Source organism: Aythya ferina, assembly GCF_964211825.1.
Source record: "Aythya ferina genome assembly, chromosome: 9".
NCBI lineage: Eukaryota > Metazoa > Chordata > Aves > Anseriformes > Anatidae > Aythya > Aythya ferina.
The window spans coordinates 15,673,055-15,685,906 of record NC_140305.1 but is presented as its reverse complement, the minus strand read 5'-3'; the positions used below and the strand labels follow the sequence as shown (position 1 = coordinate 15,685,906).

Here is a 12,852-nt window from a genome sequence, read left to right as displayed (position 1 = left end):
CAGGTAGCTGGGAGGGGAGAAGTGTCCTTCCTCTGCCTCCTCTTCCTCCTCCGGGGAAACTATTCCTCTGCCCAAGGGCTTGCCAAGTCGTTCTGAAAAGCCCCAAGGAGTCCAACCTCTCTGCACCACAGCTCTTTTGTGGTGAAGCCATCCCGGTGATCTAACAGCCTCTGCTGGTTCTGGAGCTCATCTCAGCGCTGCCTTCCCGGATGGTTTGGGAGATGGAGCAGCCAGGGACCGACAGGTTTCAGCCTGGACAGGGCTTGCTCACACGTGTGGCTGCTGCTGGTGCAACAGCATGGCCCGGCCACTATCATCTGTCTCTGCTGGTCGCCACCCCTGTGGTGTGCACACGCTGCGGTAAGCACAGTGAGTGGATCAGGGCAGGATTTATCGCACCGCTCGCTGGGGGCAGGCATCTCATTAGGCGCAGTGCTAAGCCACGCAGGGCACCGCTTCCATCTGCCCATCAGGTACGTATCAGCCACCTATCAATCACCGTAACAGAACACAAAACCTCCCACGGCACAGGACTTCAGTCGTGCTGCAGAAAAACAGCCAAGTGGGTTTTGCGTTTGCAGCTTTATTACAGTACAAAAGGTTAAAGGCAAAGCTAGAAAAATGAACCAATTTGTACACGCTCGCTGAATGCTTTTAAGACAAGGTATCGCAGTAAAGCTTTTATTGCTAAGGAGAACCAGAGGAAGGCTTTAAAGCTCATCTAGCATTCAATTTTTGTTCACAAGTAACCCAAATTTAAAGCAGCTTTTCAGTCCTTGAAACCCTCTCGCTTTTGTGGAATGCTCAAAAGGAAGATGACCTGAGGACAGTGTCTGCTCTCGAGACGGACCAGACTGATGCTCTGCATGAGGTGCAAAATGGGCCACCAAGGAATGCCAAAACAAAACCCAACCACCTGGCTCTGAAATCTTGCTGTCAGGCAGCACGATGCTGCACAGCACCCATGGAGCCAGCCCCCAAGCTGTCCCTGGGGGCTGTGGCACAGACAGCACTGTGGACGTGCCCCGAGACCTAAGGGATAGCCAGGAGCTGAACCCAGGCATATCCACTATAAACGTCCTGCTCTAACTCCTGGAGGGGTGAGACTAGGGGTAGTGGGAAACTGAACCCTCTTGGGATTCCCAGGGCTCAGGGATCTCCCTGGGATGCAACAGATCAGGGCTGGTCACCCTTCTGGAGGGACTGGTGCACTGGTCCCTTCTGGAGGACTGGAGTCACTGCAGCTCTGCACAGCTTTCCAGCACTGCTGCAGTCAGAGCTGCTCCCGGAGGAATTGCTGCCCTAGTCTTCGGGGATCGGGGTGTTGCAGTTCCCGTGGTAAATTTTGACCTCACCATCGCACCGAAAGTACTGGTCAAAGACGTCGCTGTAGCCGTGGTCCTTCCACCACGTGCAAAGCTGCCGGTTCCAGGTGCAGTCGAGCACGTGGAAGAGCTCTGGGTGCTCCATCCCCACCATGGTGAAGAAATCCTGGTCCCCAAGGTGGCCCTTGAAGCGGTACTTCTCGGTGAGCTTCTGCACCATGGCGGGCTCCAGCAGCTGGTTGTAGAGCTTGGAGCGCCTCATGGCCTCCAGGTTGAGGAGCAGGACGCCGCTGTTGAAGCCGGGCAGCCCGTCGGGAGGGGGCTCCCCCACCCTGGTTTTGGGGTTCTCGCGGCGGTACTGCCAGAAGGTGTGCCTGGGGAGAGAGCAGAGAGAACAGGGGGTGAGCGAGCACAGAAAGTGGCCAACAGCACTCGGGGCAGGCCTGGAAATGAGAATTGGATGCACCCTGTGAATGCTCAGAGCACCTCTGAGAATGCAAAAGACTGAAACCTTGTGCTGAGACGTGAATTCCCCTCCACATATGCCTGCCAGGTACAAGAACAGCTTCAAGAGGACAAAAGAGCCCCCCCCGGGCTCTCAGCGCTGTCTTCTGGTGGCTGGAGGCATCCGGCCCCCGGAGCAGCCCCGTGCCTCGCGGGCTGCCCTCTGCCTCCCCGCACAGGATATCGCCCAGACCTCAGGCCACTCTTGTTGCCCTCTCCTAAAGCCTCCTTTGTGTTCCTCGGCATCCTCGGGCGAGTGAGCTGGGCGCAGGACCCTGTGACTGCTCACATGGCTGTGCAGGGAGAGGGAATCACATCCCTCGCCCTAAGGTCAGCCGACCACGTGCACCCCTCGGCTGCTCGGCGCCGCATCCCCGCAGCGCTCCCCCGAGCTGGGAGCAGGAGCTGGCACGCAGGGTGTCCGAGGGAGCCCTACAAAGGTCAGGTCTGGCTGCAGGACACAGCTGGGCACTGCTGTGAATTCTATCAGCGTGTTTTACTTCTCTCCAGAGCACTAGTGGGCTGAGCAGGATAAAAAGAGAGCTGTCCTGAGCCACCACACCTGCGATTCACTGCGCTCCTAAGGACCTGTCCCCCTCGGAGCCCCCTGCCTGGGGTCAGCTCTGCAGACCCCCACCAGCCAGGGCCTCTGCCTTGCACCACGTGGATTTGGGGCCTGTGGCTCCCATTCAGCCCTGCGTCCTTCCTGGGGACCTCCGTGTGCTTCACAGTCAGCACGGCCCCTGGTCCCTCAGCACCCATCAGGGGTGGAAGCAGTGAATGGGAAGGTCGAGAACAGAGGCAAACCAGACACCAAGGGGTTTGGGGGTCTCTTGGATAGGCACACTGTGCATCTTCTGAATTATCTGGGCCTCTATACCGAAGTTCAGCCCTCCCGTGACAGCCATCCCTATCCTCATCACCCGTTTCCAGAGGAAGGAGCTCACAACCAAGCCGAGCCCCGCTGCACGAGCTGAGGGAGATGACAGAGAAGGGGAAAGGCCAAGCTGTGCCCTGGTGCTCGCTGTCTCTCCCCATGACCGCAGCTTTGGCCCTGCTCCCCCACCAGCGCCCCGTGCGCGGCGCAGGAACCGCTCCCCGCCCTTCCCGCGGCGAGCAGCCACTAAAACCAACCCTCCGGCAGCAACCGCGGGACGGGAGCTCCCTGCAGAACCAGCTCAACCCCTTTTCCTTCCTGCCAAAAATGCTCTCCGGGGCCCAAGTGAGCACGGTTTGCATGGAGACCCTCCGAGCAGCACCCCGTTGGGCAGCCCGCAGCCCGTCCTGCCCCGCTGTGAAGGAGAGGCGCAGTGCCACGGCTGGCCCAGCCCGGCTCCTGCCCTTCCTGCGGGGACATTGTTGGCAGCAGACAGGACACAATGCCGAGCCCGGCCAGTGCCGGCAGCGATAGCGCGGCCCTGCTCGCACAAAAGCTCCACGATGGCAAACACAGAGCGGGCCCGGGCCGGCTCAGCCTGGCCGCCGTGGGTATGGGGCCGCCAAACCCAGCTGGAGGCGGGCGAGATGGCTTCGACCACACCAGGAACACCTCAGGGACTGCTGCATGAGCCTGTGGTTTGGGAGGGTGAGAGCTGGGCTCAGAGCCCGCAAGGTGCCCCCCCGGTGGGATGCCCAAACACCGCTCACCTGCTCGGACACACCAAACATCCCACTGCTTACCCCACACCCTGCATTTAATGGGATCAGGGTAGCAGAGCACGCAGCATCGTCGCTGTGAGGTGATTACAGGGAAGCGCCGCATCAAAACTTGGCCTCGTTTTGAGGCTGTGCAAAAAGGCTTGAAATAAATCCCTCCAAGTAGCAGAAATATTTCTTCTTCTTCTTTTTTTTTTTTTTTTTAAAGACACCCGATAGCAAGATCTCATTAGTTAAATAAGCACTGCCTTCAGCATCTGCAGCCCTGGGAAGGCTCAGATGCAGCAGCTCTGGCAGGCGTGATCCTCCCTAGCTCATTTCCAGCTGCCAAGGAGAACAGTGTTGCAAGTTTAGGAACACACAAAATTAACTCAAGAGAGTGATTCAATTGGGAAAAAATTAGACTACCTAAGCAAGCAGCACAAAAACGTCTCTGGCTCCTTGCACAGCCCCGGGGCAGCGAGCACACCCCGCCGTGCACACGAGCTGTTCCCACTTGCAGGAACTGAACTCGTCCCCTGCCATTACCCAAGCAGCTTCTGCTGGGGCTGAACCCACCCCCACGAATCGGGATGGGGTCTTCTGCCCCGGAGCTGCATCCCCTGCAAGCTGGGGCAGCCGGGAGCTGGCAGAGTTTGTAGGGCAGGGGCAGCCAGGGGGGAGCCTGCGCCCCCCAGCCCCGCTGTCTGACAAGGGGGGGGCAGCCCTGCTCTCTCCTCCCAGCCCCAACCCTTCAGGCAGAGCTACAGCACGTTTTTGCACCTTGCTGTGAAGTTGTCAGAGAGAAACGCTGCTGCTGTTAGAGAGAATAAATTAAGCCTGACCGATTCCTCTCCGAATTTGCCAGGCGCTGACCGAAGGCTCAGCACAGCTGCACAGAAAAGAGGAATTTGTCCGAGCACGGCTTGGATTTCGCACCCAAAGGTGATAAATGCTCCCGTGCTTGGGAGCCGAACTAATTCAGATGTAAGAAGATGCAGGGAAATCAGCCCCTGCAACAGCTGAGGAGTCATGATGGGTACTCCCCCCCTAGGAAAATGTAAATCCAAACGTTTGGTGAAGGCAGCTGCGTTCAGCTCTTAACACGGGGTAGCTGGAGCAGTGCTAAGGCTCCTGCAGATCGCTGACAATTGCAGCACCTTTCTGGCCTCCTTGGGATGCCCTGCGCCTCGAGGGGCCTTGCGCAGGCTCAGTGCAGGGCTGTGCGACCAGCCAAGGCCAGGGCTGGGACTTCGCAGCCAGCGGATGAATTATCCCAGCAGAAAATGCGGATCCACTAATAACGACAGCCGGGAGCACGTTTTATATTTCCTGAGCAGTAAAGGCAGGAGAGTCGGAACTGTACAGCACCAGCACTCCCGTGCTGTTCTCCATTTAAATGCTTCAGATTCAAAACTGAATTTTCTCACTTTTTTTTTTTTACGGTCTTTACAGCATTCCCTTTTGGCTGGTTCAGGGCAGAAAGGGTTTTTCCAAGCGCCCATTTCCCCTGGAAGGAAGACCCAGCTTTTGAACAGCTGTCTCCACGCCTCCTGGGGAAGGGGGAGCAGAGCACTTGCCGTGGGCTCGCTGCCTCGTTGGGGAGTGCAGGCAGCAACGCTCCTTGCATCTAAAGCAGGGAGAGGAGAGAAAAGGGCTCTGCCCGTGCAAGGAGCAGTTCTGTCCTGGGCACAGACACCAGGCCACTGCAGAGACGATCTGAGGATGCTCACGGGAAAGGAAGCAAAGCACTTCTGGCGTGGCACCAGAGGGAAGCTCGGTGCGCAGAGCCGAGATCCAGCCTCACACTCACCAGCCTGACGAGCTGCTGGGACGTGGGCTGGTTGGTACACGCTGGCTGGGAGCAGAGCCCCAGAGGGAGGTGCCTTTACAGCAGGACAGCGGGGCCCTGGCCACTGACTCAGGCTCTGAGCAACGCCGCTCCCCGGCAGGCTGCTGCAAGAGGGCTGAGCCAGGCAGCAGCGCTGCTGACTACAGGGAGATGAGGTGAGAATGGAGCAGGATTGTTCCAGTGCTTCCTCCTGGCAGGACGGGGCCGGGGATGGGGCCGGGGAGGACGGGTTGTCCCTGGGGATGCGGGGCCGGGGCAGAGCCGCAGGATGCGATGAGCACAGCGAGGCGCCGACGGCTCAGGAACCTGCCCCAGCACCGCGCCGCAGCCTTCCCAGCGCTGGGCTGGGGCCAACTGAGGGAAAGGTGTTTGGGCAGGGCTCAGCTTTCGTCCTTCTAATGGTGGCTTTCCGTCCTCTCCTCCTCCAGGGACTGCGATAGAGAAGAACACGGCTGAAAGGTGCCTCCAGGAGTGTCCTCTTCGGAGGAGACACCGCCAGGAGGAACGCAGCGACCAGCCGAGGAGCCATCCCAGCCCACACCCCCCTCTGCTCCTTCCTGTCTGAAATTACCCAGCTCAAGCTTTGGCAAAACATGGGGGCAAAATCCCAGAGGTTTGATGAACTGGCTGGCTGCCAGGACCCAGGGAGGGGGCTGCCAAATCTTGAAAGGGGGAGCCTCCTGAGGTCCCCAGCGGGTGCTGCTGGCAGCTACACCCCGTCCCCTGCTGCTTTTCCTCTCTAACCGAGCTGCCCAGCGCCCAGTTTTTGGCCGCACCCTGTACGATGCGATGTTCTCTGCGGGAAACGAAGCTGCAGATGCTGGTCGATGGGGAAAGCACACGTGGGCTCATCTTGGCGGTTCTGGAAAAAATGGCATTAGCAGGTGCTCCGCAACAATGGGACAAGCTGCGTAAAACACACAGTTCCCCCAAAACACAGGAAAGGCAGAGCTGGGTGAATCACACAGCCCACGTGGCAGGGTGATACCTGCAAAAAAGGCTGGGGCTAGGCACTGCCTGGCAGCATGGGGGTGAGGGAAGGGGAAAAATGGAAGGGAAGGGGCTCGCAGGAGGCTCATGCAGGACACTGGGTCTCCTGGGATGCTCTGGGGGCAGCCCCCGCTTCTGCCAAGGCAGGGCTGAAGCCACCAGCAAGCACAAAGCTGCAGCAGAGCCACCACCGAGGCTCCCCGTGCCCTCCTCCCTGCAGCACCGCTGGCCTTGGCGCTGGGGAGGGCTCGGTGCCCGCACCCCCAGCAGTGAGAGACCTCCAGCAAGGGCAGGAAGGCAGCGCCGAGCCCCCGGCTGCCACCGGGATGAAAAGCAGCAGGAAACTGCTTGCTGGGAGGAGGGGAGGAGAAAGGAAGAGAAGGCATTTCAGGCTTTTGTTAACCACCGGGCTGGCCGTGGCCCCTCTCGAAGGGAGGGGAAAATTCCTTCCCAGCGGTGACCCTGGGCCCCTGACACCGTAAGAGTTTGGGGCCGGGGCTGCCAGCGCCCGCCTGCGGCCCCGCTGCCCCCGGGCCAGCAGCTGCAAGAGCCGAGGGGCTCTGCTTTGAGGCGCTGTTTATAAACAGAGCCTGCGTGTGCTAGGAAACATCTGGAGAACAGCACTTCCAAGCATTCAAACGCCGGGCCCAGGCAGCCCAGATAAAAAAACACTTCCACCAGGACTTCCCCTGCTGGCCAAGCACGCGCTCCTCCGGCCCGGTCTCCTCCCGTGCAGCCAGCGTCCCCCCTGCCTCCCCGCCTGCGGTCACCAGCCCTGATGGGCAGCTCCAAAGCTGTGCCACGGCAAAACTGCTGGAAACCACAGGTAAAGGGGCAGGGAAACACTGCTGGCAGGGTCAGCACAGCCAGCTGGAGACACCCTGGGGCGGGTTGGTGTGCCAGTACCCAGGGGAGATGCTCAGGGGGCACCCAGGGAGATGGCAGTGCCCATGAGGCAATGCCCCCTGCAGACGGCGGTGCTGTTGGAGCAGAGCCTGCCTTTTGAGCCCATTTGCTCAGCACGCAGGGGTGCGTTTAACCCTCGCACTTGGGGGCAGAATCATCTTCTGGTGTCCTCAGCACCCCTCGGCTGGTGCTGCCACCATCCCTCGCTGCCAACCCGCAGGCAGCTTTCCCACCTGATCCTCAGCAAGAAGGAAGAGTGTGGCCAGGACACCTCCCTGCAGCCTTCTCTATGCTAACCCCGGCCAGGTGCCCAGATGGTAGCACCAGCACGGCACCAGCACAGCCCCAGCTGCATGGAGGGACGCTCCCCTTCCCCGCCACGGCGCTGCCAGACCTCAGCCAGGACTTTCCCTGCTGCCCAAGGAGGCTGTAACAAAGTGGCCCTTGTCGCTGATTGCTTATTTCCCACGTGCAAATGCTAAACCCTTTAAGGAGCTGAGGGGACAGGTTCAGTACCAGCCCGGGCCGGAGCGCCTTAGCTCAAGCTGAGCAGCTTGTGTAAGCCAGGAAATCCCAGCTTCGCCCTGCTGGGGAGCACGGCTCGCCCAGGGGTGTGCCAGAGCCGCAGTGCTGGGGTACTGCCTGCTCCGGAGCTAAAAACATCACCCCGGGGCAAAGCAGGTGCCTCCAGCCCCTGCATCCAGCCCACACGCCCCGCCGCCACCACACCTCGTCTGGAAATCCTTGTGAATTGACAGATTGAGTGCTCAGAGAGGCTTTGGTAATTCCCTAATAAATCTCCCACGTAACGCACAAATGATGTCTGTGCAGTGACAGCCCCTACCAGAAGGCCGTCTGCATGCCAAACCTGTGAAAGGCCTGGTTTTGGGGCAGGAAATCCATTCTGGATGGTTCTATTTCTGCATGGACATAACAATCCAAAACCAGACTCACTGCAATGGCTAATTAGCAAACTCCCTGAGAACGCAGCTCATCACTGGGTGATTAATGAGGGCACTCCCCACGCCCCTGTGGTGCTACTGCCCGGGGACGGGAGCTGCAGCCTGGTGGGATGGGGCCAGAGGGCTCACAGCAGCTTTGGGGTGGAGGAAGCAGCACCAGCAGTCCTGTGCCTTACCCTGAGGTACACACGTGTTGTCGCTGTTCAAAAAAACTCATTTTAACACCCAGAATCTCAGAAGGCACAGGAATACAACTAATATTATTAATAGCTTTAATCCTACTCGATGCCTGTTCGTGGTTGTTAGATGCTGTCAGGTTTATTCATTGCTCTAAATGACATTTCAGCTTTGGTTGGTGATGGGAGAGAGTGCAACGGGGCTTACACATTAGTGATGTGCACAGATGTAAGCACCGAAAACCCCTACCTTCTGGGATTTCAGACATCAGGAAGGAACGCTAAATTCCCCAAATCAATTCTGCTGCCAATTCCTTTCAGGTTCTGCTTGTTCCGTAATTTTGGCTTTTTCTTGGTAGCAATCGCCAAAGAATTCCTAGAATCGTTTCACCCTCGCATCAAGCAGCAGCACCTGCTACAAATCAATTCAAAGCCTCAATATGGCGTAAAATCCAAAGTGCAAAGGGTTCGGCTTGGCTCTGGCTCCCAGGGCTGTGCGCAGGCTGCCATGAACCACTAGTGCCCCTGGAAAGGTAAGGCAAAGATCTCCTGTCTTCTCCAAGAGGGCACTGAGAAGGACAGAGCTCCCTGCTCTCCCAAGCAAATGCACTTGGAGAGGAGCAAAGCCTCCAAATCGGGGAGGAGGGGCCCATGATGCCAGGGGATCTGTGGCTGCCCCCAGCCCCGTAGGCCCAGCTGGTTTGCTGGTAGAAGCAGCAGGGTTTCCTCACCCCTCCAGCGGCAGAAGGGGCCGGGGAGGAAGGGGAGCGAGGTCTGGCCACGGTAGGAGCGAGCACAGGCACAGGAGCACAAAGAGAAACCGGTGGGACCGAGCTCACACCACACCTCCAGCAGCTCCTGCTTGGCCACAGTCAAGGACGAAGCTTCTCGTCCTCTTCCCTTCCACGAAAACAAGCCCTGCTCGAGCTCTTCCTAGGCTTGAGGCAGGAGCAAAGACAAACAGCCTGGCAGCCATAAAAGGATTCAAGTGTGGATCCTTTGCAAGCCCTTTTATGCAGATAGCCTTTCCTGCACGATAAACTTTCCTAATTTCCAGCGTCGTGGATTTCCAAGATGCCTCAGGCTTTTATTAGCTCCTTGGGTAATAAAATAGTAATTCATCAGGGCCAGCAGTGAGGATCTCACCCCGCAATGCTAAGGGGGGGTCTCGTGTGGGTCTGCTGTGACACTGGCAGCTCCAGGCCCCCAGGGACATCCAGCACCAGCGGTCAACCCCAGCGCTCCCCAGCCCCACTGTCTGGGTGCCAAGAGGAGCCAGCAGCTGCCCTGTGCCAGCAGGCTGCTCTGAATGCACCTGAGGAGGATTTGGGAGGTCCAGAAGAGCAGGGTTAGGTGGGGACAATCCCTGCTGTGGGCACACACACCTGCAGCCAGATCTCAGAGCATCTCTGTGCCGTGCTTTGCAACCCCTGCAGCCAGCAGCCGGCACTGCCCAGCAAGCTGAGGGCTGCTGGGGAGGCTTCCAGGTCCCCCTTGGTGCTGAACCCATCCAGCCCTGGGGTGCCATCCCCAGCGTGAGGCTGCTGAGGGCAGCCGTGTCACCAGTGCCACCAACCTGCCGCAGCTCACACACCATCGGGGTGATCTCTCACCAGGAACCTCAGGTTTAAGCCTCCTGTAACCTGAACGCTTCTGAGAGTGTTCGGAACATTTCTGGGAGTGCCACGGCGTCTCCCCGCTCCTCTCAGCGGAGGGGCTGCTTGGACGCTGCAAGTTTCTCCCTTGGGCAGCTGCCAGCACCCAGCTGCCTTGCCCAGGGACACGCAGTGCTGGCAGGGCCGGGCTGTGGCACCCTGCTCCCCCAAACGCCCTGGCTGTGTGCTGGCAGAGACCCGTGCCGTGCCTGCGTGCACGTGGGCGCACCCCAAGCCTGCAGCTCATGCCTGATCGTGCCCCATCCCCTCCTCCAGAGAGGTCACAGTTGTGCCAAGCCATCCATGCAGAGCCCCCCGGTCCCGTGTGTCCTGCCAGGCTGCTCCTGGATCTGCTGCACGCCCTGGGGACACTTTGCCTGCCCCCCTGAGAGCCTGCGGCAGGCTGCACCTGCAGCACGTACCCGTTAGCAGGGCTGCTGACAGAGCACGGGAGGGGCTGGTCTGCTGAATTGGTTCAGGATCTGGCACGGGAGCCCCAGCACAACATAAATATTGATACAGCACATCACCGCCTGCCCTTTGCAGTCTGGTGAGCAGGACACTGCCAGCACGCCTCAGTAGCTGAAATACTGCAGGGAACAGCAGGGTTTTTAATTAAGACCACGACTCCGCAGATGCACATCCTTTCATGGGAAGCCTTTTGAACCAGACAAACTTCAGATGCAGATTTTAATCTTTCTATCAAAACCATTGACACAGAAGCACGAGGCCCTGGTCTCGGCCGTGGCCTGGCTCCCACGCAGGCAGGCACACGAGCAGACAGACATCGGTGCTGGGCAGAGGCGCCGGCCGCATCCTGAGCGGGAGCAGGAGCCATCCGAAAACCCACGGGTGTCCAAGAGCCTAGAGCACAGCACTGAGTGTCCTCAGCTCCCTTGGGAGCAGGGGGCAGCTGCAGGTACCCAGCCCCTTGCAGGATGGAGCTCTGCCTCTGCAGCAACTGAAGCCCAGTGTTTCATTGCGGAGGGCCAGGGGATCTTTTTGCTCACAGCAACACGTTTTGTCCAAGACAAACAGCGCCCGGGCATTGTTTCAGCATGAGTCAAACGCATGGAAACACTCCAGTGCCATCCTGTTTTGCTGTCTGGAGGTTTCCCCCTACCTTCCGGATACGCCGACAGGCTCTGGGACGTTTCCTATCTCCTGTTCTCCTGCTCCCCCATTTCCCGTAAGCGCCTGCGTGCAGCGCTGCTCAGAGCGCCGCCGCGGCAGCCGAGCATCCTGCAGTCCCAGCCCCTGCCTGGAGAGCACAGCCTGCAGCCCGGCAGCTGAGGGGAACAGCTCTGCCTCCCAGAGATGGTGTACTGCTTACAAAAAATGCCTGCGTGCACACGTTTGCATCCTCTGCTGGGCCAAATAGGTAGCGAGCATCAAGACTGAGCACCTAACACGGCGACCTGATGGATCTCCATCCTTCTTCCCACCACCGTGCAGCCCGGGGAAGAAGGCACACGGGCATTTTGCTGTCAGTGAATGGCTTACCCTGCCCATGTCCCTGCCAGCCCGCAGCTCTGTGAGCGAGCAGCAGCTCAGGAAAGCTCCGGGCTCCTTGCTGCCTTGCCCTCACCTTTCAGACGTTGTGCCCCACACTGCTGCTTCCAAGCCCCCAGTGCTCCGAGTGCAGCCGTGTCCCGGCCCACAGGGGACAACCCAGCCACGAGTGCCACGTGGAGCACAGCTCCTGTGCTGGGAGCAGCTGCAGGGCACCGGCACCGCCTGGGGCTGCAAATCCAACCCCAGCGCCTCGCTGGAGACGTTTTGAGCACAGCGGAGGAGCAACACCGGGATAAATTCCCTGGGGCAGAGCTGGAGTCATGGAAAGCTGGGCCATGTGGGGAGGGAAAGCAGGAGGTAACTGAGACCCCCCCATTGCCCAGCAGCACTCCCCCACCCCCAGCCACCTTCCCAGCGGGTGCTCCCAACCTGCGCGCGTGGCAAATCGCACGGCTCAAGCTGACATCTCCGCTTCACGCCTAGAACACATTTAACTTGCTAAAAATATAAAAATAGCAAAGATTTTTTTTTTTTTTTTTTTTTTTTTTTTTTTTTTTTTACAAACACACTCGCGCTTTGCCAGCTCGTGTTTTTGCCTGGAAGCCCTTTGAGGAGGGAGGTGCGGGGAGCCCTGCGGGGGGCAGGCGGCGCGTTTGGACAGCTCGCCCCACACAGGGCGGCCGGTGACGAGGGACAGCAGGAGCTTGTTTTCACATGGAGAGCAAAACAGCACAACAAGGGCAGCACAACACAGCCAGGACTGAGCCGGCACATCAAAGCCACCCGACAGCGGGCTCAGCCCGAGGCGCAGCACTCGAGGCCCTGTTACTGCTGGGCTGCCTCGAGCCCCCCGCCTGCAGCAGGAGGCCACGGGGCAGGGTCTGCCTCGGGTCAGATAATTGTACAACATTTTTCAGCCCTGCCTTGTCCCTGCCGTGCTGGAGATCTCCTCCTTTAGCCGAGCACCCCGTGGCCCCACTCGGTACCCCTGGTGTGCCCTTTTCTGCAGACCGCCTCCAGGCAGCCGGCCACCATCCCAGCTCTGGCTGTGCATGGAAATGCTGCAAAGCTGATCTGTGCCCGGGCAGAAACGTGGAGGAATAGCACCTGGGGCTGAGTGCAGGCAGAGAAATGCTTCCTTCACCCTCCTCATTGAACTGCCACAGGCTGTGCGGCTAGCAGAAGGAAGCTGGCCTGTTGGGCAAGGCAGGCTTAAGCTCACAATCCGACCGAGCCCCAGCACGGTGCTCAGCTGCAGCTCTTCTCTCTCTCTGCTATTTAAGCCCTAACAATTGGATGTAATTAGCTGGGGCTGGATTTACCATTCTGGGC

At 59.1% G+C, this 12,852-nt stretch overlaps 1 protein-coding gene across 1 annotated transcript in view; it reads right to left on the bottom strand.

The window, feature by feature from the left end:
* Positions 1-567: 567 nt before the first annotated feature.
* Positions 568-12,852, bottom strand: part of XXYLT1 (xyloside xylosyltransferase 1) — a 38,012-nt gene continuing 25,727 nt past the window's right edge. The window contains exon 4 of the mRNA XM_084530175.1: positions 568-1,699. Coding sequence (XP_084386301.1) covers positions 1,303-1,699 — 397 coding nt within the window. The 3' untranslated portion in view covers positions 568-1,302. The remainder of the gene's footprint in view (positions 1,700-12,852) is intronic.